Raw genomic sequence first — 25800 nt, forward strand, 5'->3', positions numbered from 1 at the left:
CAAGCCCACGGGAAGCCTGCATGGGTCACTGCCGTCCCCCTGCCCTCCTGCCCCTGCCTGTTCGTGGCCAGGGCTTCTTGTTACCACTGTCCTCATATCTCTAGTGCAGGCAAAAGCAGGGCCTGGACACACAGACCCCCTAAAGCTCTCTCACACGCCTATCATCAACCTGGCCAGCTTGGAGAAGACCAGGGGGCATGTGCTCTGGAGTCCCACCGAAAGGAACCATGTTGGCATTGTCTCAACAATGGGACAGCAATGTCCATGCCACGTCTGCTTACAAAATGACAGTGACTTTATGAAACCACAGCCTTGAAGCCTGACCGGGAGCACAGCCCCCAGGCACACTCAGTCAGTGCCCTGAGCAGCCCCAGTGGCTGGGGACGGGCTCCTGCTGACCCTGCTGTTGAAGTGGGGCTCTCCCTGGCTTTTGCTGTCTGGTCTCCTCCTTTCAGAAGCTCTGCCTGTCTTCATCCTAATCAGGCAGGTAATCAATTGGTTTAGATTTTTGTTTTGATTTATGTGTGTTCTAAACTTTGAGTTTGAATGTAATTGCAGTAGGTCATACTACCTTTTTAGAAAATTTACCCAAAACACAGGTTTCAGAGTTGAGTGAGATGATTCTTATATGTAAATTAATGCAAATGTTCATGCTAATGTCCCACAGCATGGCGATGCACTACTGTGAGCATGTAGGTTGTCACCTCGTCACAGATCAGTCGCCAGGGAACCAACACAGTGCTGCTGCTGTGCTCAGGACAACTGAGGCACATTCACCTCACCACTGACCACTCTTCCCAAAGGATCGCAGAACTCCCCTCGCCATTCCCACAAGAGGAATCACACTGTGTCTCCCAACCTGTGTGTTTTCCATGTGGAAGTCAGTTACGGGTTCTTCGTGCATGCTGACTGGAAGTTAATTTCCATTGAGCCCACGTCCTTGGGACCATGTACCTGGGAAGCCCGAGGGCCACCGTGCAGGTGCAGCCTATCGCAGCACCAGAGTCAGGAGGGCCATGGGATCGGGGACTGTGCCAGGATCGGGCAGACGCAGATGGAGCAGGGTTTGGGCTCTGCTTCAGAACCGCTCCACCAAGCCCAGTGTTGAGGAAGTGGCATGGTCAGCTTAGGGAGGAAGCAAAGTCCATGCTGATGGGACCTGCTTTGGGGTTTCCGTATGATATGTGAAAACTAAAAATGTGGTGTGCAATGAATGCCAGTGCTTGGGGGGACTCCGAGGACAGTGGAGGCGGTGAGAAGCTGCTGGGAGCCCATGAACTCCAGCAGGGGCGAGATGCTGAGGCCCAGTGGCTGAGGTGGACCAGGTGGCACCCATGGGAGAGTTGACAGGGTCCCCTGTGCCTGAAGACGGAAAACAAGGTGTATCTTTTCAGAAGAGCATCAAAGCTTTTCTCATATAAAGAAAACAGGAAAGGAACTGACAAAATAATTCTGCCCTGAAGTCTTGTTTTAACTGAGGGACTCTAAAGTCAGTTCTCTGAGTGAGGTACAGTGCTCGGGACAGTGTGCAGGCCGATCACTGCTCAGGGCTTCTCAGAGGATGGCCACCTCAGGAAGCTCTTCTTTATTAATTCTAGTGTCCTCTCCCTGGAACCGGAGAGCAGCATGCAGGTGGCACCAAGGAGAGGCCTCTGCTAGTCTTGCAAACATCAGGCTCATTTTGGTGAGCTGCTGTGAAATCCCCCTGTCCCAGCCCCGTGGGACAATGATCAGTGACTAACTCAGGTCCCTTCATCCTCCATCCTTTTGTCCCTTCCCCCTGCCACAGTGACAGCTAGCAGGGCAGTGAGACAGCACCAGCCTGCACCAGCCTCTGGTCAGGAAGTGGCCAACTACATTTTCTGCCATGAATTTAACTGGTATCTGAAAGAGAACAAAAGAAAAAGAAAGATTTTTTGGTTTTCCATGGCCCAAAATATTTGTGACAAAAGTCAAAGTTGCTCACTGTCACACAGGGGTGATATGTTTGGAGCCGGACTTGTCTACGGTTCTACCCTTCGAATTCTGCACCGAGAATACATGGGGTGCCTGTGCCATCTTTATGTGCATGGTGAAGACATGAACTAGGAGCAGTGAACCTGGGCTAAAGAATGGGAGCTCACAAACAAACACGAGTAACCCACAGCTGCCTCTGGGAGGTCAACCTGCTCCACACCATCAGAAAAAGAGGCACTTACAGAAAGTAGCACCCTGCATCCCCAGCTGTACAGGAAGTAGACCTGCAGGCTCCTTCAGGAACAGTCCTCCCACAGCAGGGGACAGGAAGCAGGAGCTCTCCCATGGTGACCTGGACCAGCTTCACTTACACCAGGGCATGCAGCAGGCAGGCTCTGCCCCTCATAGAGAAAACCCCTCCATAAATCCCCAGATCAGCCCAGAGCAGGAGTGTGCCATCAGCCCTTAGAGTGCCTGCCATCCACCCTCACTGTGCCCAAGAAGCGCCAGGCCTGCAGCAGGTGCCAAGATCTAGGAGCTCAACTGGGGTGCCGAGAGGCGCATCTGACACACCACGTCACGGTGACAGCCCCAGGTGTGCAGTGGTCGGCCAGCCTGATCCAGTGCTCAGCCACTCACCAACCACAAGCAAGCTGGGGATAGACCCCGAGCTAAGGACTCCGGTCTCAGCAGCTCCCTCAGCACTTTTGAATGAAGCATATTCTCAAACCAGCCAGCTGGGCCCCAGGGCTCCAGTGCCAGCAAAGGGAATCTGGGCAGTATTGATTTCATAAGACCCCACATTCCCGCAAACACCCTCCCCAGAACCCTCATCCCAAGGGAGGTTTCGTGAGCGGGAAACGCAGTCTCTGCTATGCTCAGAAGGCTGCTGCCCGCGTTCATCACTGCCCTTGTTTCCAGCAGTGACTGTCCAGAGCCGTGAAGGTTCAGCCCATGTTGTGAATTCTGAAGAGTGAGTGTGTGGTCACGTGTGCTAGGCACAGAACCTGCTCTCCTGGGATTGTGCTGTGCACCAGCATTCCGTGGCCTGGTTTTGTAAAGTGCACACCCTGCATCCCCAGATGGGATTTGGGATTTCTGACCTGTCCAGCAACTTACCCAGAACACAAACTGGCTGCTGTGAAGCTGGGTTGGAGTCCCGGGATCCTGCGTCCTCCTGGCTTCCTGAACCACCAGAGCATTGGACATGTGCAGAGATGGATTTAGCCAAACCTTACAATAGCGCAGGAGGAAAACATGGCCGCATCAAAGAGGAATGATGGCATTAGCACAAAACCAGTGATAACAAAAGCACATGGTAATTATGGAAATGAGAGATGGCGGGAGATGGGGGAGGCGGGCAAAGGGGCCGGCCACATTCACAAAGAGGCTGCACTGTTCCTTTAGTGAGCACAGCGTGCAAAGGGACAGGACATACGAGGAGGCTGCACCTTGATTTATGTCTCCTGCCACAACTGAGTCCTTACTGAATAGACAGAGTTGAGTAGGACAACTCAGAAATCCCTGATGCCATTAAATCAGCATTGTTAGACAGGGAACATAGTTAGTAAGTCTCCTTTTATATGTAATGTTTGTGGTCACCTCAAAAACAGCAGCATTGTCAGCACCGCTGCTGGGTTTGGAGAAAGTCTGGAAGCCCACATCACAGGTGTTACCTACTTGCATGTTTGTTTCCCGTCAATATCTGTTCCTGTCCAGTGTGAGTATGGTTGTGCAGGCTGACGTTACCTTCAAGCTCTCGCGTCATAAGATTCTTGGTTGTTGCCAACTCTTCACAAGCACCTGTTCTACCTGAGGAGACACTGGCACTTCAGCGGCTCCACTGTGTGCTGGGTGTTTTGTGTGTCACCTCATTTCGCACACCTGACAGGGAAGTCATCACCCCCACAGCATGAATGTAACCCAGAGCAGTCGCGGTATGGTCTGGGTGTCCTGCCAATCCCGTGCAGCACCATCCTCCTCCAGCCTGGGCCATGGAATTGCCACATGACAGCCAACCCCACATCTGGCTGGTCCATTCTCCGTTCCCCTGAGCAACACACCTCGCTGATGGCCACTGCTGGGCCTCCACTCTGCAAGGCCAGGGGTGGGTAGAGTGCTGTGGGAGAAGGAGCTTGGTCCAAGGTTGGGTGGGGCGGGGACCAGGAGCTGCTGGTACCATGCTGGTGTCCGTAGGGTCTCTCTGGGGACTCAGTGCCAGGTCCTAGGAGCCCATGAATAAAATGATAACCAGCCTCTCTTGGTGTGGCACTAGCTGCTGCAAAGCCGAGGATGCAGAGGCCTGCCCGGCTGTCGGTGGCTGCTGCTTCTTAGCAAGCCTTCGCCCTCGGTGCATTTAAATCATAACTTACACAGATCGATGCTTTAGTTGCCATCTGCAAGGTGAGATCCACCCAAGACAGTTGGATCTGCTTGAACCGGGGGGGGGGGGGGGGCCCTGGTTGTCAGTGTCAGACGCTGTGGCTGAGGTCACAGGGAGCTCCAATGTCTCCGAGGCCTTTGATGGCTGGTCTCGCCTGGCACCTGTTCTCGCCTGGCTCCTGTTCTCATGTGATCTGAATGCAGATGAATGCGTGTGCATGTGTGTGCATGCGTGCTGGGTGCACACGTTCCTGCACCTTTCCGCTGCTCTTCCAGCAAACCAGTTTCTCCCTGGCATTCGGTTTAAACATCATTTGTGTCTTTCGTTATCTATTAAATTCTGCTTTCCCCAATTCCTACGAAAGCTGCTCCCAGGTCACAGCCACAGTGAGCAGGGGAAGCATCATCACTACGGAGTCCTGATCTCCATGGGGGTGTCGGGCTTGGCACCGTTTTGGCCACTGCCCTGCTAGCCCTAGAGCCAGATGCCGGATGCTGCGCAGCTTGGTTCTGAGGTCCCAGAGTCGGGAGGGGGATGTCAGCTCAGGCGCCCCGGGTCCCAAGCTTCAGTTCCTAGGACTCCCTGCGCCTCCTCCCTCACCTTCTGCTCCCCTGCCCTTCTCCCGCCATGTGTCTGGGGACTGTCTGTCTTCCCTGCCTGGTCTGCACTCCCAGCAGGTGAGGACTTGCTCAGCTTCATCACAACTGTGTCCCCAAAACCCGAACAGCACCCAGCAAAGAGCAAGTCCACAACACCCAACTACCAGGTGAGCTAGATGCTTTCTTCTTACTGGGTCGCAGCTGAACCAAAAATCAAGGCAAATTCCCTCTCATCAGAAAAGGGCTGCGGGTGGGACCCTGCTCTGCTGCCAGCCTAGTGTTAAGTGACGCCTTCCATCCTCAGCGAGCCCAGCCTCCAGCCACACCCGGGCTGTGGAGACCCACCTGCAGGTCAGGCAGGCTCTGGCCAGCCTGGATCCTGTACATCGCCAAAGCAGGCACAGGAGTGGCTTCACAGGACCTCTGGGGCAGTGAACAAGGTGACCTGCAAAGCTAGGCTGACCTAGACAGGGCCATGTGGACACCAGTGTAAGGGTCGCTGGCCCTGCCCTGCCTCGCCACCCCACTGCCTCCACTTACATCCTTGGTTTTCCTGGGTGCCTTCCTCCCTCTAGAAATACTAACGCCACCCAGCTCTGACTCCAGAGCTTACAGGGAACTGTGAGGGACAGGTACTGGACTCCCTGCTCCATCAGGGCTCAGCTGTGTCTTCCCACCGTGGCAACAGGGGTCCACCCCTGTGCCTTCAGGAAGATGCTGTCCCAGGGATGAAATAGTCCACTACACTGCCCTGTCCATTGGTTACTGCTCATCAGGACCTCCCTCTGCCCTGTCCCCAGATCAATGATGAGCAGGACCTCCCTCCCCCTGCCCTGTCCCCAGGTCACTGATCAGCAGGACCTCCCTCCCCCTGCCCTGTCCCCAGGTCACTGATCAGCAGGACCTCCCTCCCTCTGCCCTGTCCCCAGGTCACTGATCATCAGGACCTCCCTCCCTCTGCCCTGTCCCCAGGTCACTGATCAGCAGGACCTCCCTCCCCCTGCCCTGTCCCCAGGTCACTGCTCAGCAGGACCTCCCTCCCCCTGCCCTGTCCCCAGGTCACTGCTCAGCAGGACCTCCCTCCCCCTGCCCTGTCCCCAGGTCACTGATCATCAGGACCTCCCTCCCCCTGCCCTGTCCCCAGGTCACTGATCATCAGGACCTCCCTCCTGCCCTGTCCCCAGGTCACTGATCTTCAGGACCTCCCTCCCTCTGCCCTGTCCCCAGGTCACTGATCATCAGGACCTCCCTCCCCCTGCCCTGTCCCCAGGTCACTGCTCAGCAGGACCTCCCTCCCCCTGCCCTGTCCCCAGGTCACTGATCAGCAGGACCTCCCTCCCCCTGCCCTGTCCCCAGGTCACTGATCATCAGGACCTCCCTCCCCCTGCCCTGTCCCCAGGTCACTGATCATCAGGACCTCCCTCCCCCTGCCCTGTCCCCAGGTCACTGCTCAGCAGGACCTCCCTCCCCCTGCCCTGTCCCCAGGTCACTGCTCATCAGGACCTCCCTCCCCCTGCCCTGTCCCCAGGTCACTGATCATCAGGACCTCCCCCTGCCCTGTCCCCATGTCACTGCTCAGCAGGACCTCCCTCCCTCTGCCCTGTCCCCAGGTCACTGATCATCAGGACCTCCCTCCTGCCCTGTCCCCAGGTCACTGCTCAGCAGGACCTCCCTCCCTCTGCCCTGTCCCCAGGTCACTGCTCAGCAGGACCTCCCTCCCCCTGCCCTGTCCCCAGGTCACTGCTCAGCAGGACCTCCCTCTGCCCTGTCCCCAGGTCACTGCTCATCAGGACCTCCCTCCCCCTGCCCTGTCCCCAGGTCACTGATCATCAGGACCTCCCTCCCCATGCCCTGTCCCCAGGTCACTGATCATCAGGACCTCCCTCCCCCTGCCCTGTCCCCAGGTCACTGATCATCAGGACCTCCCTCCCCCTGCCCTGTCCCCAGGTCACTGATCATCAGGACCTCCCTCCCTCTGCCCTGTCCCCAGGTCACTGATCTTCAGGACCTCCCTCCCTCTGCCCTGTCCCCAGGTCACTGATCATCAGGACCTCCCTCCCCCTGCCCTGTCCCCAGGTCACTGATCAGTAGGACCTCCCTCCCCCTGCCCTGTCCCCAGGTCACTGATCAGCAGGACCTATCCTGCTCTGGCCTGTCCCCAGGTCACTGCTGAGCAACTCCGCCCTGTTTTGTGAGAACTCCTGGGGAATCTCTCTCCTCTCTGTGGCTCTCCATCCCTCAGCATCCGGGTCCTTGTCTCTGCTCATTTAGCATTTACCCTCACTGCCATTCTCAGGGTCATTCTTTGACCTAAACACGTCATCTTGTTTCCTTTCTTGGCCTTTGTGGCCTGCAGGCCCGAGCCAAGGCCTTGGGTTATGATAGGGCTAAGGAGGGGCTTATCTCTGGAGACACAGCTGCTGGTGCTTCTTTCTGAGACAGGGGTGGGCTGGCATGGAGGGTGAAGGCCTCCCGGCACCCAGAGCCCAGTATCCCACCTTCTGTGGGGTGATTTTGGCAGCCCTGCCTGTTTGCTTCCTCCTGAGATGACAGCTTTCCTGGAGCCAGGGGCAGGGGAGGTGGATTATCATGTTTACGCAGAGCTCTGGGCTGCTGTGAGCATTAATTAAACTGCTGTTTGGAAGGAACGTGTAGCGTGCCCCTGAAAGGTGGCCCAGAAGCACAGGGCTGATTATTGAAGTATTAAATCCCCAGTCTGCCACTAGATAGGGGCAGCTTGACTCAACCCTCCCAAACTGCTCAGAGATAAACAGGATTCCTGCACATCCCACCCCTGAGTGAAACGGAGATGCTAACAGCGAGCTCTTCACTTGCTCTCAGACATCTCCATTTCCACTTAGAAAGTGCAATGAGGCTGTGCCCCAGCCTCCCTAGCACGTAGCTACTACTTCCAGGTAATCTGGAGCAGGGAAAAGAGGCACAGGAGCCCAGAGTTCTGGTAAAGGACAGAGTTCCAGCACAACCCAATGCCCCTGGGCATTTAACAGATACTTCTTGCCAAATCTGAGTCCTAAACAGTTCACGAGCGAATGATGCCACCACCACCTGCCACAGAACCTCAGGCACAGGTCTGTGTGCAGAAGCAGGTGGCCGCCTGCAGAAGCCGCAGGCGCCCACGCCCAGGTCCAACCTTCCTCCTGGGAGCCTCTGCAGGCAGACTCCCCCTTCCCTCTGAGAATTGTCCTCATTTTTGAGCATTTCTGTCAATCTAGCAGGAGTTGGTGGCAGGGGGCCAGTTTCCTCCAGCGTGTCACCAGCCATGTAGGACACGCACACCAGCTGAACCTGGACTTCTCTGGAGAGACAGGATTGACAGCTGAGGTCACACCGACCGAGTTCTGGTGGAGGCAGCTTTTAAGTATAAGTGCCCCACCCCATGAAGGCCGGAGGCTCAGTTCCAGGCTGGCTCTGCCACCAAAGCTGTGGCCTGGGCACAGCAAGTCACTCCTCTGGGCTTTGACAGGCTGGCTTGTCCACCCCAGCAAGGCCGGGCAGGTCAGACACCATTGGTGTGTTGGTCAGCAATCAGATGCCATTGCTGATGATCAGGGACTTCAGCTGTGAGCAGAGCACGGTGAGCCGGCTCCCAAGAATCGTTCCAGGGAGCTGGACATGACCAGCGGGGAGATGAAGCCTGGATGCCCTGCTGTTTCACACGGAGGACTGAAGTCCGCACAGTGCCTGGCGCAGAGGGCATGGCCAGAGAGCTCAGCCGAGGCATTAACAGCGCCCCCTGCTGAGCAGAGTTCTGCATTAGCTTTCGCCACTTGTTACAGCATCACATTTGTAACAGAGGCTGAAATCAGAGATAAGAGCATATCAACAAACTAGTACACAGTGACAGTAGTGTCACTACCGACTGCCACTTAGTGAGCACCTAACAATGAGTTAGGCCATTAGTGTGCTGTCTATTCAGAAATTGAAAACTGCAGAAAATTGGTGCTCATGAAACAAGATGCTCCCGCCTGCAGGTACCACGTGGTAGGGCTGCAGTGACCCAGCTCTGTCGTACAGTCACTTGACCACTGTGCAGTTTCACTGGTTGGTTGAGTCACTTAAAGCATTAGCCCATCAATGACATTAGAATCCCCTTCACAGCTCAGCGGGAAGGATCTCTTTCTTGTTTTGTTTTGTTCCCCTTCTTTTCCTCCTTCCTTCTCCCCCCTCTCTTCCTTCCCCGCATCCACAGCCCACATCAGCCAACAGTCAGGCCTGGACTCAGGAGACACAAAGACTGGGGGACTGTCCCTGCTCTGTGGTCATGCATGGTCCTTGAACTGAGGAGTCTGCAAGGAAGCTCGGGCGCCAATCCAGGCAAAGGAGGGAGCAGGGAGACATTCTTCGGTCAAAGAGAAAAGGCCACCATTTCGCTGCCAGGATAGGCCTGGCTTCAGATCTTCTGTGGTCCGGGTGGCAGTGTCCTGGGAAGACAAGGACACACCGCCTCACTCACTGTCTGTGTGGTGGACTATCTTCTGAGGAACACTGAGTTCCCAAGGAAGGGGTTTGGAGTTCAGTGCCCAGTGGTCAGCAGCACTTGGTGGCACTGCTGGCTTGTGGGCAGCAGCTTGCTGAGCCAGGGTGTGGAGGGAGACCACCAGGAGGTGGTGATCCCTGTGGCTCTATCTGAGGCGCTCTGGAGCCTGCAGCTCAGCTGAGGCCTTCCACGGCTGCCGGCATCACTGGCGGCTGTGGTGAGCAGTGCAGCCGGAGGGAGTGAGGTCCGGTCCCGGGGGCCGGTGTCCGGCACCTGCAGGCTCTTCTTCCCCTGATCTGTGGAGGTTTAACCACCCAGAGGTTGTCAGCCCCGCAGACCACAAGAGCCAGAGACGCTGAGTCGTTCAAAAGGGGTGAAACAGTGAACATGCTGGGAGTTGTTGGGGGCCAGCCACCCCGCCACTGCCCAGGGCTCCTCCAGGACGAGAGGAGCTCTGTCCCTGCTCCACATCTCAGCCCTCTTGGCTCCACTGGGGGGGGGGAGGGAGCAGGCTTGTCACGTGAGCAGCGTGGGTTTGCAGAGAGGACACATTGGTTCAGTCACGGTTTGCCCTCCGACTATCGGGGGACCTTGGAGCAAACGCTGCACCCTGAGTATCACATTCCTCATCCACAAAATCAGCCTGACGTTTAATTGATGCTAATGCAGAGTGTATGAGAGAAAGCCGTTTAGACTCTTCTAGCCCCACGGTCTTGGAGGAGAACAGCCCAGCTCTGCAGCCCCTGGGGAACCAGGGCTAAATGAGGAATTTCCCCCCAGCCCACTGCATGAACCCCTCCTACCTCGGACCTGGGAGGGGACGTGCAGCATCTGGAGGCTGCTGCTCCCCGACCACCTTCTCACAGCCCACAGGCTGCTACTTGGGCGGGGCTGGCCCTGGGGCTCCTCACACTGCTGGGAGGGCAGGCCTCAGTGCACCCATCCAGGGTGAGGCCAGGAAAGGTCTGGCTCCTGGGGGAGCCCGTGCACGGCCCTGGGTGCCTGCACAGGCTGCTGCCTTGTGTGCTCCTGGAATCCTTAGGTGGTGTGCATTGTTCTTCCTGTGTTGCAGATGGAGAAGTCGGGGCACAGAGATATTAAGTGACTTTGCCACTGTCCCAGGCTGGGGAGGACCAGGAGCAGCACCTAGAGAGAGCCCGGCCCTGGGCCGCGTCCTGCCCAAGGGGCCACGCTGCCTCCGTCCTCAGAGGACACCGCTTCCTGCAAGGTAGGGCTGCTCCTCAGGAGCACAGCTACCTTCTGCACCTTGGTGGGGTCTGCTCCAGGCTGCTTCTGTGGGGGAGCCACTTCCTCAGGCCTTCAAAGCAGCTGCTGGGCACCCCCACTCTTCCCAAGCCCTCTGTGCTCAGCACCCTGACCCCCTCGAGGGCAGCTGCACTCTGCCCTGCCAGGCCTTCGTTCAGCCATTGCCCTCTCCATGTTCTACCCAGAGCCTCTTCCCCTCAGAGGTAGGTGGAGGGCCACGGTCTACAAGAAGGAAGAGGAGCCTGGCCTGCCCTCCCAGCTGGCCCCTCCTCGTCCCCTCAGGCCATCCTGCCCCCTGGCTTGCTGGCACATTCTGGGACCTCTGCACTTGTGAGTGGCCCTGCCTTTCCTGGTGCTGCCATGGAACCCCTTTGTCCATGTCAGGACTCTGCACTCCTTCCCAGCAGGACGTCCTCCTGGCCTCACTCCCTGGTGGCCAGAGGGACTCAGCACCGCCACCCAGTGCCCCACACTGGCCACAGCTCAGGCCTGCCCTCGCCCTGCACCCTGCAGAACTCTCTGGCTCTGGCCCGGGGCTGCTGGCAGTTTCTTCAGGTCTCTTTCTGTGGGTTGGGAAATGCTCCTGATGGGCATGTCCATCACCTGCCCTGGGAGGCCCTGCAGTGAGCTGAGTCCTCCGTGAGTGCTGTGAGCTCGGGGCAGGGCAGCTATGCAGGAGAGCGTCCCTGAGTGACATCTTGGCCATGACCCAGGACAGGTGTGACCACGGGGTGCACATGTGCTCTCTGTGCCAGGTGGGCACAGTGCTGCTGGCTGCACGCGGCCGGCCCTCCACAGCTAGCGGGTTCTGGTGCAGGCACCTGAGTGCCCACAGCTGTCCGGTACTCATATCACGTGAGGGAAGCGTGATTCTCATTCCCTAGCTGTGTGCGGACACCACAGGACCCAGAGGCACCGGGACTAAGCGCCCTGCCTTTGTTACAGTCCCAGCTCACCCCTCCCCCAGATTCATCTCTGTGCCCCTGGACTGTCCCGTCTCCTTCTTTCCCATAGGCCTGCTGTGGAACTGTGCGTCTCCCCTCCCGAACACCGCTGTGCCACAGGCCACGTGGCCCAGGCAGGCTCAGGCCGCTCTGACTCTTCTGCTCTTTGTGCTCTCAGCATTTTTCTCCCTAAAAACTAATCAAATCAATTCTGGGGGAAAAGACTATTTAGGGAAACAATAGCCAGCTACAAGCACACACCTGTACTCCCAGCTACTCAAGAGCTGAGGCAGGAGGATCCCAAGTTTGAGGCCAACCTGGGCAAGTTAGTGAGGTTCTGTCCCAAGATGAGCAAGGGCTGGCTGCAGCTCAGTGGTGGGGCACTTGCCTTGCACTCATGCTGGCTGCAGCTCAGTGCTGGGGCACTTGCCTTGCACTCATGCTGGCTGCAGCTCAGTGGTGGGGCACTTGCCTTGCACTCATGCGGACCTGGGCTCCATCTCCAGTACCACAACATTGGAAGGGAGGGAGCAGGGAGGTAAATTGAAGTTCCCATACAAATGGACAGTTTTTGCAGTATTTTTCTGTGTCGAAACATGAGAAAATGCTTGACCTCATTAGAAGTTAGGGAAAGACAAATGAGAAAATTGTTTTACTGAGAAAAAGGGAAAACTTAAAGCTATTCATTGAGATGGGCCAGGGACAGAAAGACGGACGGCACGACTTTAAAAACAGACACAACCAGTATCACTAAAAAGCACACGGAGTTTACACCTACCTTCAGGACAAACTGACAGTGTGCTTCAGGAAACTTGTGAAGACATGTTAAACTGCATGTGGTATTTGTTGGAACGCACTTTTGGGGTGGAATAAAGCAAACAGATGAAATGAATCATCCGAAGGGTCCCTTGGGAGAGGACTCAGAGGAGGGCTGGCACGTCACAGCCTGTGCCCTGGGGGTAGGGGGTGAGAGTGGCAGCTTCAGCCACTGCAAGCGCACATTCAGACCTCGGGCACTGACTGCAGGGAGAGGGGTTTGGAAGGGAGAAGCGGCCAGTGACGGAAGCCCGTGTGCAATGGAGCCTGCTGAACAAGGCCGCGCCCAGGGGACGCTGCTCTGTGTCTTTGTGGTGCGTGGGCTGCTCCTGGTGGGTGAGGCAGGGGCTGTGCTGAGCAGGGGCTCCCTGAGCCCTCTGCCTTCTCTGGCCCTGACGCTGCAGCAAGACTGGAAGCTGGGACCAGAGGTGGTCAGCAGAGGGGCCCCCGGAGCCTTCAGCCTGACACTGGGACGGGGCAGACTGCAGGTACCACAGCAGACAGAGTGACAGGGAGCCACAGAGGAGTGGGTCCTGAGGACCCCACTGTGTCCAGGCTTACAGGGAAGGCTTGAGTGAGGGCCACATCCAGGGAGGTGGGCGAGAGCGAAGCCAGTATCTGCTAAGTGACTTAGTAGGGAAGTAAGACCAATGTGATCTCAAGACTCCAGAAGAAAGGACAGAGCCCATCAAATTAAGTAGCAACTGAGAAATAAGAGTCACCAGCGTCCACATGTGGATAGAACCTGGGCCTGGCAGGAAGCAGGAGGCAGGCCAGGGAATGGGGCAGTGTTGACGTTCGAGAAGGTGGGGACAGTGAATCCTGAGACTGCACCATGCAGGGTGGTGGGTCTGCTCAAATCCTGGCCAGCGTCACAGGCTCGCTCCTCGCTCACCTGGAAAAGCTGCCCACCCCACACCCTCAAAGCCTTGCCCTCCTGTTTTTCCCAACATCCCTGGACACACATGTTACCATTACACAGGTAGGACTGAGAGGACGGGGGTTCACGGAACTCAGGAAGCTGCCTAGATGGTGCAGATAAGAACAGAGGAAGACTGTGGCCCTGTGGGGCCTGGCAGCTGGGCACATGGACAAGGCCCCTGCCCAGTCCTGCCTCAGGCACACTGGAGCAGCTACAGCCCCTGGGCTTGGTCCATGGGTCTTCTGTCACAGCTGGTGGCCAGGAGTCTTCTTCCCCAGCTACTCACCACCAGTCTAAGGCTCTCTCCTTCATGCTTAAGAAACCGAGCATCACAGAGAGGAGCCGAGTGGTCAGAAAGTTGCCCGCCTGCAAGGAAACCACGTTCCTATTTAGTTCACCTCAGCAAACACCCACCAGCCAAGCCACGGCCTGCCACGGGCCTGCGGGGGCCGAGGGAGCAGTTCCCGGGCTGCGTCTGGACCACGGGCATTGTTCCCACATGCAGAGGTCCCAGAGCTGACCCTCCCAGGGCCTGATCCCCTCCCTGGCAACCAGCTGCCACTTCTGGGAAGACAAAATCAGCCACTCTCTCACCTGGTCAAGGGAACTTAGGCATCGAACACCTGGCGAAACCAGTTGGGTGGATTAAGAGGGTTTGTCTAGGGAGCAGAAGACTCAACTAGAGAAGGAAGCTGGTTCCCCACACACACTTTTTAGATTCTGTAAATATAACCAAATATAACCAAGTCTCCATTCATGGGGTACTCCCTGGCATTTTCGGGGTACTCCCTGGCATTCATGGGGTACTCCCTGCCTGAGTGTAGCCACCATAGGCCAGCTGTCCTCTGAACAAGACTGATGGCACCAGAGTTGGATCCCAGCATCCACGGGGCCAGGAGACAGCCACCCTTGGCGGGCATGTTTTGTGTGGGGTGCGCCATTCCCTCTGGGCTGCTGCCCCTCCGCTGCAGCAACTGTGGGCATGAGGAACGGAGAGCAGCCTCCAGGTCACCACGTTTTCCAGCAGAATCAGAAATCAGAACTGGGTTTGAGCCCCAGAGTTTAGATGCTAGCCCCTGGCTAAGCACTAAGCACCCTGCAGGACAGCCCCTTTCTCTCCTGGTCATGAGACTGGCCAGGCTGCTCCCAGCCCTGTTTCTGCCAGAACTTCTTGCTAAGAAAGCAAAGGAAATGTAGTGAGAAACATTCAAATTCAGAAAATCAAATTTTAAAATGCAAATAGCAGCTTACTTTTTTACTTCTGCACTGAGGCTGAAAGGCAACCACTGTTTCACCACAAAAGAAAAGAAAAAGAAAAAAAAAACGTTTCACCTTGGAGGCACCTGATGTGGTGTCCTCTAAAGTCAGGTAGACGGCACTGCCGGTCTGGACGCTGAGGACAAACTCGCAGAGACTAAACAGAGTGCCTCCAGAGAGAATGCTTCAGCTTGTGGGTGGTTCCCTGCCAGCGTGGACCAACAGTCCCACCAGGCTCCGCCTGGTCCCAGGTCCCTAGCTTTGCCTAGCCTCCCCTGGCCTCCCCTGGCCTCCCCTGGCCTCCCCTGGCCTCTGGGAGCAGGGCTGAAACTCCAAGCCTGAGGATCCACTCCTGGAAAACTGAGGGGCTTTTGTTCTACTTCTGCCCGAATGTGCCTCATGGGGGCTTTGGGAGCCCCTCTGCCATTGCCAAGAGCACACAGATTGGAAAACTCATCTTCTGTGGCTATGAAGCGCGACGTCATCCCTTACTGGAATAGAATCGAACGGTCAACTACTTTGTCCTGCACCACTCCTGCTGGAGCCCCCAGCCTCCCTCTCAGGCTCAGACACGGACCTGAGGACCCCTCCCTGCACACAGGATGCCCAGCCTTCCTCAAGTGAATCCGCTGGGGTCCTTCAGCAGCCGTGAGAGACTCCTCAGCTTTCCTTCCCCTTGAGACCCAAGAGGAGCAATGGCTGCAGCCAGGTCCCAGCCGGGTCCCAGCCATTTCCCAGCCAGGTCCCAGCCAGGTCCGCGGACCTCGGTTCCCACCCAGCTGCTGTGCCTGGAGACCTCTGTGCAGCTGTTTACTCACATCATGAAAGATCTTCAAAGGGGTCATAAAGTTATTAATAGTACTCCACAGTGTGGCTGACCAAGAGCCGCAGCTCCTTCCAATCCTGTATCCATTCCCTCGTCTGCTGAAACGCCGACTCCTGCTCTGCCCAGCACCTTCCTGGCACAGTGCCTGCCTGCCTACCAGACACGATCTTGTTTTATTTTAGCTTCATCTTTTTCCTGTAGTCAAAGGACTAAGGGTGGAGTGAAGGCAGGATGGTGGTTCTGCATCCAGACCCCACGCTGCCTCTCCACAGACACACGTGCGCACACACACAGATCCTGGTGAGTGGCGCACCCCAGAGTTGGTGCAGTCTCATTTTCTCTTATTGGCTTCTCACTCTCCAGCTGACCACAGCAAGATGACCAGTCGTGGTTCTGCAGGCCACCTACTCCATAACATCTTTACTGCAACAAGCAACGTGTTGGTTGCTATTTTCTTAGAATTTGTAACATTATTTTTAAAGTCCAAAGCAGGCTGTTGAGGGGATCTTTAGGGTTCTAGGATCATACATATGCTGAGTGCCACTCCCCAGTTCTGCACCTTTAGAGCAAGGTGCCTCCCACCATCGTTCTGGACCCATCAGCCGTCCTACCCAGATTTGCGTGCACATTTCCCTAGTGGTCTAGTAATCTGTCTTTAAAGCGATACCTCGTGGACTTTGCAGTTGTGTGGGTGGGCATGCCCAGGGCTCCACAGGGGTGAGGTGGAACTTCCAGGGCATCCTCAGGCCAGAGCAGGCGCACAAGCACATGTAAGTTTTGATCCTAGCTGCACGTTTGTCCCACCCAGAGCTGAGCGTCAGCACCAAGCTGTTACCCTTCCAATAGCCTGTCTGGGAGCAGTTAGCAGAGGCAGGTCATTGTGCCTGGAGCCTGGAGGAGGGACTCAGAAAGTCAGCTTCTAGCCTGACCTGTCCACAGACCCTCCTGCTATTCAGCACAGGATGGGTAGGAACCATGTTGAAAGGGAAGGAGCAGGCTCCATCCCATGGAGGTGACGGTCATGAGAACACCATGAAATGGCCAGCTCCTGGGAGGCCAGGCATGTGGAACAGCTGCTCTGTTCTGTGTCTGCCAGGAGAGTGCGGAGGTCCGTCCCTGTGCCTTGCCGTTGCTGGCCCTGACCCCCAGACTTGCACACTGGCTGGCCGGAGAGGACTGAGTCATCAGCCTCACTGCTCCCCTTGAACAGGGACGCGGAGGGAGGCCCCAAGGGGCACGCCCAGGTCCTTCTGTACTTCATCTGCCTAATTCCCCCATTTCCACCCTAAGCAGTTGGATAAGTGGAATTGAACAATCACAGCTCACAATGCCACAAACTAGAAGCCCATTTGTCTCTCCTGACTCCTCTGCAACCTCTTGATCACCATATTCACCTGTATTCACTGTGAATATCAGCACAGATGCTGAACATCACTGTGTCAGTCCTGCACCAAGATCCCTGAAAAACAGAAAATCCTGCCGTATTTTGGAAAATAATTTTAAATAGTTGTAGCACTCTGTCTAAACACTTATCAAAGATGCCTAAATACATATATTTTGGATTCCTGACCTTCACAGATGGATTTTTATTAGTCAAAACTTGCTTGAGCCTGAGTTGAGATGTAGACACATTTTCTCTCTCTTTTTCCCTCTGAGGAATGCTGGGATGGAACCCAGGTCTCACACAGCCTAGACAAGCAGTCTGGCCCTGAGGTGCACCTCCACCCTTTTCAGTTTGTCTTTTGAGACAGTCTCTCTAAGCTGCCAAGCTGGCCTTGACCTTGAGCCATGTGCCTTTACCTCCCAGGCAGCTGGGATCACGGGTGCTGGAGGACGTGCTTTGAATGGCATGAAGCTGGAGGTCAGAGGTCGGGCTACCTGGACAGCAAGCCCGGGAGTGAGTGTTCCCGGGAGCACCTGTGTGCAGTTTATCAGAGTTGGGTCTCTGTTTCAGTCAGCTTTGGTATCGCCGTGACTGAAAGACCTGACGAGAAGTATTTCAGAGAAGGAAGAGGTATTGGGGCTCGCGGTTTCAGAGTCTCCGTCCACAGATGTCCGACTCCATTGCTCTGGGACTGACGTGAGGAGGCAGACCCCATGGCAGAAGGGTGTGGTGGAGGAAAGCAGCTCAGTCAGGAAGCAGAGAGCTCCCCTCTCAGGGACAGAGTACAAACCCCAAGGACACACCCCAGTGGCCCACCCCTCCAGCCAGCCGGTACCTGCCTGCATCACCTCTGGCTGATCCCCTCAGGAGGATTCGCACACTGTGAGCTTGGGCCCTCTGTCCAGTCCTTCCACCCAGAGTTCCTGCACTGCTTCACTGGAGGTCCGGGGCCACTCCCTCCTAACCCCAGGGGGCTCCTGGCTCCCCTTTCCACTCCTTTCTGTGACTCTTACCCGTCACACAACTCAGTGAATTCAACCTTGGCTTCTGCCTGCCTCGAGCTACCCTCTTGACAGCACTAAGCAACAGAGAAACGGACCATTCTTTCCAGGATAATGGAGGAGCGATGGGGTGGGTGCTGGAACTCAGTTCTGGGGTCACAGCCTGAGGGCGTTCAGCTCTGGTCCACAGGCCTCTTGCCCGGTCTGCTGGGAGGGCCACATGGCAGGGAGAGAGCAGGTCCCAGTGTGCAGGCTCCCGCTGGACCCGTGACTGTGACGCACACAGGACGGGACCTCAGGACGCAGCCTCTGGAGCGCGAGGGGTCTCACTGGGTCTTTGTCAGCTTTGTGCCCCTGGCAAGAACAGCCGCGGGAAGACAAGGCCGTCCGGGCTCCGGGTTTCAGAGTTCCCCTCCTTGGTGGCCTGCGGGCTCCACTGCTCTAGGCCTGAGGTGAGGTGAGTGTCATGGCTGGAGGGCGTGGTGGTCAGCAGCTCAGCTCACAGCTGACAGGAAGCAAGGAGAGAAGAACCAGGGGACAAGATATAAACCCAAAGGCACAGCAACAGTGACCCGCCTCCTCAGCCTCCCCCGCCTCCTGCAGCCACACCCTGTGACTGCAAACTCAGCATCCACAAATGGGCTGTCCCCAGTACCTCACACTCCCCACCTAGCCACCTCTCCTCCCGTGGACGCCCAGGAGCTTTGGAGGGCCACGTTATAGTCGACCCTAACAACTGGGTCTATGAAATTCAGTGCATTTAAAACATTCTCTCTCTTCCCTGAGCCTCAACCTGAGGAAATTGTGCCCTGATTGGGAGAAAGGGGAAGACAAAGATTACAAATTAAACTCTGTTTCCAAAAGCGAAGTCTCACAGTATAAAATGGTACGCTTGCTCTCTTCAATGTATCCTTCCTGATGGCTTTTCTTGGCATAAAAGAATAAATTTCTGAAGTTCAGTACAAAACCATATAAAGTTACTTACAGTAGCTATCATTACTTTTAAAGTAAACATGATTAAGCAATAAAAGAATAAATGCTAAAGTGGCCCTTTCAGGATGCTTTTTCTAAATGTAAGTTACTGGAGAGGCCACCAGAGCTGGTAAGTGGGGTGGGCAGTCTCGGGCCCATGGAGACCTAGCAGGAGCGTGGGAAACGTCTCGGAGCCAGGCCAGGCCCTGCTGGTGCAGCGCCTGAGCTCAGGCTTAAAGCTGCACAAGAGTGGACGGCTGGGGTCCCCGCGACTCTGAGTGAGGGTGCCCCTCCGGTGTTGGCTGGCCTGTGGCTGCTCACAGGCAGGTGTGAGCCCAGAAAATGAAAACCCTCCTGGACTCATGGACCAGGAATTCTATGCTTTCTGCTTACACTTCTTTAAACATCTAGGTAAAAGTAAAACTCCAGACAATTTTGAAACTCTTTGCATTTTAGTTTCTGGGGCTGAAAGAGAACAGAAAGGGAACCATGATTTATTGATTCCGTGTCTACTATACATTGAGCGCGATGCTAGACGTTTTAGCAGTTATGGAATGCTCCCAGCAACAGAGCCACGTTGGCAGAGTAAAAGGCCTTCCAGAGCCACTGTAACTGAAGCAGGATTAGCACTGCATAGACTAGCACTGGCGTGGAGGAGAAGAGAGTCCAAAAGCAGACCCAGCAGGAATCCAGCAGGCAGCACGAGGGCTGGGTGGGGACTGGGCTGCTTATTAGTCAGTGGTTAGTGGAAGAACCATCATGCAGCTCCAAAAAGAACTAGCATCCCCCTCTGAGTGCAAATAGATGCCTGGAAGAACAGAGAATTAAATGCAGGGAAGAAAACAAGGCATGCAAGTCTCACCACAAATGGTGGAAATCCTGGTTTTCACCTTAGTGGGTGACAACTTAGCTGGGACCTCAGCCGGGTTGAAAGCTGTCTCCTAAGCCACTGTCAGTGCCATTAGTGCAGGGTTTGGGCCAGAGGTGGACAAGTGGAGCTAGCAAGGAGGCCACTGAGCGGGGCTGAGCCTGCCCTTCTCAGGAACTACACGTGCCCACTGCAGGAAGTCCCACAGTCTGGTCACCACCCCCAGGCACAGCTTGGGCTCCCAGGAGCTGGCTGCATGTTTCCAGATTTGGGGGTCTTTCACATCCTGCTCCTCTCCTAGAATCTCTGCCTCACAACTCCTGTTTTCATCCTGAGCTCCCAATTAACCTGTAAGACTCAGGTCGACGCCATCTCCTCCAGGCTCCCTGCTCTTCACCTGGCTCCATCACGCCAGCCGGAGAGCGTGACGCAACTCACTTCCCTCACAAAACATGGAGCTCCTTTCTGAATTCCTTAGGAGAATAGGGTTTCGTCCATACTTCTGTGTCCCCAGGCCCGTGACGACTGCCCTGGCCCCCAGGCGTCCTCGGTTTTGGCAGGACATAAAATGGCAAGCTTTCTGCCACTGCAGGTGGCCTGAGACTCTGGTGGCTCTGCCCCCATCACCTTGCCCATGCTGCCCTGATGGACTCCATAGGGTGCTCAGGACGCCCACCTCCACCCTCAGTGTGTCTGGATTCAGAAGCTCAGTGTCCCAGGCACGTACCTGGCAGTGGAAGCACCCTGCTGAAGCGTCCCCTCTCCTCTTGACCCTCTGTCCTGGCAGACTCCCCTCACAGGGAGAAGGCACATCTTGTTTGGCCTATCTGTCACGTTCTTGGTACAAAGCACACCTCAGAATCACGCAGATGTGTCTAATCAAAGCCCTGAGAAGAGAGTGAATAGTTCGCACTTCAGGGTTGATGGACATATATATACCCTGCTGCAGAGCATGGAGGCCTCCCAGTTAAATGTTGCCACCAGATCAGGGTCAGCAGACTATTCCTAAAATGGTCTGCAAGGAGGGCCTGAACCTGGTCTGCCACGGCCCTGCGTGGCCTTGCTCCATAGAGCCCCGGGGACAGCATGCTGGGTGGGGGCAGCCCCATACCCTCTGGGCTGCACTACAGGGCCAGGACTCTGATGCTGCTCGTCTGTCCCCAGATGGATGTGGACGCCGAGGAGAAGCGCCATCGCACACGGTCCAAAGGGGTTCGAGGTAGGCCCCCTGCATCCGCAGTCACTTGTGTCCCCTGGTCACTTTGGTGATCCTGACCCCCAACACCCTCTGGTGATTTCCTGGGGGGGTGCCCATGATAGATGATACAGCTCACCTCTTCTCCATCTTTCTGCAGTTCCCGTGGAGCCAGCCATACAGGAGCTGTTCAGGTCAGTGCTCTGTGGGTCAGGCCTGCCCCCACCTGCCCTGCAGACACCCTCACCTGCAGTGGGGCACGGCACTCAGCTCCCCGCAGCCTGCCACACCCTGCTGCTCTGATGACGTTGCCCTGGAGACTGGCTAGTGAGCGGTGACCCCCACATGTGGCTGTCTGGGCGCCTCCTCCTCTGAGCCGTGGCGCGTGGCTGCTGGGTAACCTCTTCTTTCCTGTTGCAGCTGTCCCACTCCTGGCTGTGACGGCAGTGGCCATGTCAGTGGCAAGTACGCCAGACACAGAAGGTAATGCCTGCCTTGCTTGCTGTGCTGTCTGTGGTGCCTGGCTGCCCGCCTGGCGGTGGAGATGCGGGCAGCTCTGGGAGGTCTGCATGCCATGCCCCCGCTCCTCCCCTCGCCTCGCCAAGCTCTCATGCGGACAGCCTTCTGCCTCAGAGGAGGTTCTCACCACACAAGCCACCCGACTTTGGCAGACGATGATGCCCCAGGGGACCCCACTCATCAAGGACACCCACTCAGCACGCAGGCACCAGGGCTTCCTGGGGAGAGCGGGCTCCTCCTTCCCATCTGCTCCTCGCAGTAGCAGCAAGACAGCAAACCGTAGCAGACAGGTTGAAATGGGACCTACTGACCTGGGAAAGGTAGCCTGAGCTTGGCACCTGGGCAGCTGCCAGGTGAGGGCAGTCCGGGGTGCCAGGTGGGTAGATCACAGCAGCCAGATATGGCGGAAAGTGACAGTTATGATGCGTGTGCAGATGGTGAGGCGGCCAGTGGCCTAGTGGCTGGACACTCATCCCAGCAGGAGCCGCCGCCTTCCCATGGCCTGTGGCTGGACGTGGCTGGCCTTTCATGGAGATCCAGGGTTTCCTGGGGGTGCTTTGCTAACTGTCGGGATTTTGGTTGAGGACTGAGCTCGCTCCATCCTGAAAAGCCCTCTGTGGCCAGGCCCACACCACCACTCCTGCGTGGGGCTGCAGTGGCTCTCGGTGACCTCTCCCCCTGCCTGTTCAGTGGAACAGTAAGTGTTGGGTGAAATCAAGCAATTATTTTGGCTGTCAATCAGTGAAATTAAAGGAAAAATTACAAACGACTCCCCAAGGCTGTGGTAGCCAAGCAGGTGGCCAGGTAGTGAGTGCCATGAAGAAAGGGCCGTCTGCCACCCGGTGACTTGCCAAAGGGTCACTAGACATTTCCCCCACCAGGATTTTTTATTTAATTTACTAAATTTGATTAATTTTGTTATTGCTCTTGTGGCGTGCGAGAGTAACTTGCTGGGCAGTGTCGCTGACGTAGGCACAGCTTGGGGTGCTGGCCAGGATGTCCACCTGGGCGCTCCCAGCCTCCAGGCTCAGGGCTGCTCTGTTTCCAGCAGAAGCAGATCAGCACATCATGAGCCAAACGGCTGCATTCTGCTACAAAAAGAAGTTACTACGTTTGGCTGCAAAGTTTTAATTGAATATACGCTAGGTATAATTTTATAGCTACGGTTTTGAAGAAAAAAAAACATGAAGTTCCCCCAAAATTATTTCAAAAACACGTTGGTTTCCGTGCCCTGCAGGGGATTGCAGGGGCATCGATGGGCACACTAGGCCTGGCAGCCCCTGGTGTATGCAGAGAGCATCTGCCTCTGCCCCTACTTCTCCCCAGATACCCATGTCCTCACCAAGGTGCACTCAGTTGGCACCAGATTGAGGTGCCCTTGCAGGAAGCCCGTGTGCTGCTGTCCATGGGGCTGGACAGTGCGGCCTCGCCTTCCTCCCAGCTTGGTGCTCGCATGTGGCCACAGAGGCCCAGGAATCTCAGGGAGCTAATTGGGCGGGGTGTGGGAGGGCTCGTGGGGAGCCACGCTGGACTGTTGCGCACAGGTTCTCCCTGATCTTACACAGCACCGTCGTGTTTTTACCATGACTCCCCCGTCATTACTAGGATTCCTAGTACCGCCGCAGAAACGCGCTTTCAGGAGACCCGGTGTGGTGTAGTCGGGAATGAACTGCCCCCACTATCCAGCATGCACAACTGAATCTGGTTCCCCCATGCCACCAGGTGTCCATGGGGCCTGGAAGGAGGCCAACACGCAGGACCCTGTGTCCCTGGCTGCAAAGGGGGTGCAGACTGCTGTGTAGGACCCAGCGCCGTTCAGAAGAGAGGCCACTGTCCAGACTTGCAGGGGGTCTCTCTGAGGTACACAGGGAGGTTTCCTAGGATTTATTTATGTTTATGCCTGTACAGCATCAGTAATTTTTAGCTAAAGGATGACATTCCATTTCTTAAATCAAAAAAAAAATGCTGCCTATTGTAGCCAAAGGTGCATGTATGTCAACATCTTATAACGAGGGCTATTTCAAGAGATTCGGAAGGTTTTGTGTATACCTGGCTTTGTTGTCTTTGTTCTTTACAGTTTTAAAAGATTCTACAGTTGAAAAGTTCACTTTTGTGACAGCTACTTGTGCTGCGTCCGTCACCTGCTCAAGCTGCCTAGAGCAGCTGCAGTGCTGGCCTGGCCTGGGGGTCCCTGGTGTGGCTTGGCACCTCGTGCCTTCAGAGGAGAAGCAGAAGCCTCAGCGTTGGCCACGGCAAGATCATCTGTCCTTTTTAGTCATTTAAGAAGACACTGTCACCAATGTATCCCCTGAGGCCAGTTTCACCTTGCTCATGTGTCCCCTCGCTTGTGGCCAAGTGAAAAGGGGCTCTTCTGGCACGGCCAAGTCCCACCAAAGAGGCAGGCAGTAGCGTGGGGCAGAACGGGGGCCAGCATCCTGGGGGATGATAGGCACATGATGAGCCACCCACCTTTCCCCCTTTGCTTTCACATGAGAGAGCCCCGGCCTCACACGTCTCAGTGTGGCCACCTCGTGCTCTCCCCCCCACGTCCTGCTGCCCCGGGGGTCGCTCTGAACTTCTGGTAGCAGCCTTGGGGTGGACGGCTTGTTTTCTTTTCCTGTGTGAAGGACAGAGGGTTGTGGATTTGTAAGAAACTGGGAATCAAGAAGAATCAACCGCCAAATGAAACCTGAGAGAGGAAACAATATTTTGAAAGAGGAATGCAGATTTTTTTTTAATTTTTTAATTTGTTCTAATTAGTTATACCTGACAGTGGCATGCATTTATGCACTGTGATATATCATACATAGATGGGTATAACTTCTCATTTTTCTGAGTGCACATGTTGCAGAGTCACATTGGTCATGCAGTCACATAGATACCTACAGAAATAATGTCTGCTTCATTCCACTATCTTTCCTATCCCACATCTCCTCCCCTCCCCTCCCTTCAATTCCCTCTACCTAATCTAAGGTAATGCTATTCTTCCCTAGTGCCCCCCCACCTTATTGTGAATTAGCATCCACATATTAGAGAGAACATTCGGCCTTTGGTTTTGTGGGATTGGCTTATTTTGCTTAGCATGATATTTTCCAACTCCAACCATTTATTAGAAAATGCCATACTTTCACTCTTTTTTAAAGCTGAGTAATATTCCATTGAGTATATATACCACATTTTCTTTATCCATTCATCTACTGAGGGACCCCTAGGTTGGTTCCATAGTCTAGCTTTTGTGAATTGAGCTGCTATAAACATTGATGTAGTCTGCTGATTTTAGGTTCTTTGGGTATAACCCGAGGAGTGGGATAGCTGGGTCAAATGGTGGTTTCATTCCCAATTTTCTGAGGAATCTCCATACTGCTTTCCATAGTGGTTGTACCAATTTGCAGTCCCACCAGCAATGTGTGAGTGAACCTTTTTCACCACATCCTTGCCAACATTTATTGTTGCCTGTGTTCTTGATGATTGCCATTCTGACAGGAGTGATATGAAATCTTAGAGTAGTTTTGATTTGCATTTATCTAACTGCTAGAGATGTAGAGCACTCTTTCATATATTTGTTGATAAATTGTATTTCTTCTTCTGTGAAGTGTCTGTTCAGTTCCTTAGCCCATTTGTTGATTGGGATGTTTGTTTTTTGGTGTTAAATTTTTTGAGTTTTTTATATATCCTAGAGATTAATGCTTTATTAGAGGTACATATGGTGAAGATTTTCTCCCAATATGTAGACTCTCTCCTCACTTCATTGTTTCTTTTGCTGAGGAAAAAACTTTCTTAATTTTAATCCATGGAATGCAGAATTTAAGATCCTGGTTAAAACTGGCGGGTAGGAGTAAGGTTATAATATTTGTTTCATGAATATTTTACATTGATTCCAAAGCTGTATCTTTGAACAAAAGATATTTGTAGATATTTATTTGTGTTAACAATTCATGAAGTATTTGCAGTAGCTGGTAAGCCTTTGTTCAAGTGCAGTTAAATGTGGAAGTTCAGCATCTCTCAGGGTTTGTGAAGTATTACATTAGGCTGAGCCTCCTACAAAGTACAACTGTGACATATATTTATCTTCAGAAACATCATTAGTATCTGGACACAGGCATCTACCATTTGTTTTTCCCAACTGAGATTTCATATTAGTAGCATATAATATCACAAAACACCATGAAATTTACAATCAGGGCGAGAAGTAATTCTTGTATCACGAACCCAAATGCGACCTCTGTCTCTCCTGCGCACGGTAAGCCTGGCCTCTGACTTTTGGCTCTCGTTACCATACCGCTGTGAGGTGGCTCAGTGTCCCACCCCCCAGCCCTCGCGACCTCCACCAGGTCATGCTCGGAGGTAGCTGGACACATTCATGCACCTCACACCCGGTCCCTCCACAGAGCTAC

At 54.9% G+C, this 25800-nt stretch overlaps 1 protein-coding gene across 20 annotated transcripts in view; it reads left to right on the forward strand.

Annotated features, from left to right (window-relative positions):
* Window positions 1-25800, forward strand: part of Myt1l (myelin transcription factor 1 like) — a 395041-nt gene that overhangs the window by 247639 nt on the left and 121602 nt on the right. For all 20 annotated transcript variants that reach the window (XM_058574977.1, XM_058574987.1, XM_058574986.1 and 17 more), the window contains 4 exons: window positions 10509-10664; window positions 20857-20911; window positions 21048-21081; window positions 21308-21370. In XM_058574977.1, the coding sequence (XP_058430960.1) occupies window positions 20857-20911; window positions 21048-21081; window positions 21308-21370 (152 nt within the window). In that variant the 5' untranslated portion in view covers window positions 10509-10664. The remainder of the gene's footprint in view (window positions 1-10508; window positions 10665-20856; window positions 20912-21047; window positions 21082-21307; window positions 21371-25800) is intronic.

The sequence above is a fragment of the Marmota monax genome, unplaced genomic scaffold (genome assembly GCF_021218885.2).
Source record: "Marmota monax isolate L192 unplaced genomic scaffold, Marmota_monax_Labrador192_F-V1.1 WCK01_AAM20220418_F8-fsc00633, whole genome shotgun sequence".
In the NCBI taxonomy this organism is placed as follows: Eukaryota; Metazoa; Chordata; class Mammalia; order Rodentia; family Sciuridae; genus Marmota; species Marmota monax.